Below are 1,496 nucleotides of genomic sequence, written 5' to 3'. Positions count from 1 at the left end.
ATGTCAAAGGTTGCTAAGGTTGATCAAAGAGTTAAGGAATATCTGGAGGAAGCTGGTATGAAAAATGGGCTCGGTGTCACTCTCCTGTAAATAGAGGTAGAATGATGACTTCAAATATAGCCGAATGTATTAATGGTTGTTTGGTTGAAGCTAGAAAACTTTCTATTCTAGGTTTCCTAGAAGAAGTTAGAATCTTATTTGCTGCATGGAATTGTAAGAACAACGAAATTGCATCGTACACCAATACAACTCTTGGCAAAAGATTTGAAGAAATTTTAACTCATAATGGTGTTAAAGCTTTGCGGATGACGGTATATATTAGAATAATTATGGAACAAAAACTTTATTTTACATTGAGTGTATATTAATATTTTTACATCTGAAACATATTATGCTTTTTCGTAATAGGTTAAACCAACAGGGAGTTATCTTTATTGTGTTTATGATTCGGGACGGAGGTACATTGTAGATATTGAGCGTGGCACGTGCAATTGTGACCGATATCAAATTGATGAAATACCTTATCCACATGGAATTGTCGTATTAAAAAGTAAAAATATGGATGTAAAGGATTATGGTTGTTATTGCTCTGAATTGTACAGGCCACAAACTATAGTGAAGACATATGAACTCCCGATAGTTCCAATGTCAGACAAGAAAGATTGGAATGTCCAGGTTTTGTTGATGATGAAGAAGTTTTGCCGTCCAAATATCGAAGACCTCATGGTAGGCCAAAAAAAGGAAGGCATCTGAAATCAAGTGAATCACTGTCTTCAAATTCAAACCACTGCGATAAATGCGAAAGAGCCGGTCACAACCATAGGACTTGCGATTTCTTTCCAAAGGAATCATGATGAAGATAATATATTTTTCTACTTGTTGATGGTTTGTTTGATTTTAATAGTATAATCATTTTAATTAGATTTTTTTGGAATGCTGGAACAATTAATATTAAGATTTTTGGTTGCTATTTGAGTTTCACTTGTTCATTTAATATTTAATAGTATAAGAACAATTTGTGTAATTTTTCGTTTATCATATTTGGTAACCATATCACTGTAAATCACAACTAATTGGTATATGTATTATGTAACCTGGGAAATATGACATTAACTTAAAAAATTGTTGAAACATAATTTGTATGAACTGTTATACGTTAGTATTTACTGAGTAATAAATGTATGATTTAGCGTTATACGTTGTGTTGGTGTATTATCTTTCACAGGAAAAAATGTCATTTTAATGACTCTTAATGGTTACACGTTATACATTTATATAAAGTATTTTTTGTTCAGTTACGAATGTATAAATTAGATTATACATTTATATCATTGTATGAAATTGTGTAATACTTTATAAAAGTGATTCTGGTAAACTATGTTTGAAAATTTTATTTAAGAAAATATAAAGTGTGACAACATGTTTTATGTTATGTGTAACATATATTTAACGTATTAATTGTTAGTGTAATGTAGTTTTAACTTCAAAGAAAATTT

The 1,496-nt window shown here is 30.1% G+C and overlaps 1 protein-coding gene across 1 annotated transcript; it reads left to right on the top strand.

Moving 5' to 3' along the window:
* On the top strand, positions 1-753 carry LOC107858257. Its single transcript, XM_016702941.2, has 3 exons — positions 1-55; positions 172-311; positions 409-753. The coding sequence occupies exons 1-3, from the start codon at positions 1-3 to the stop codon at positions 751-753; spliced, it is 540 nt and encodes a 179-aa protein (XP_016558427.2).
* The last annotated feature ends 743 nt before the right edge of the window (positions 754-1,496 follow it).

The sequence above is a fragment of the Capsicum annuum genome, chromosome 2 (genome assembly GCF_002878395.1).
Source record: "Capsicum annuum cultivar UCD-10X-F1 chromosome 2, UCD10Xv1.1, whole genome shotgun sequence".
NCBI classification, from domain to species: domain Eukaryota; kingdom Viridiplantae; phylum Streptophyta; class Magnoliopsida; order Solanales; family Solanaceae; genus Capsicum; species Capsicum annuum.
This window is presented reverse-complemented; position numbering and strand designations above follow the sequence as displayed.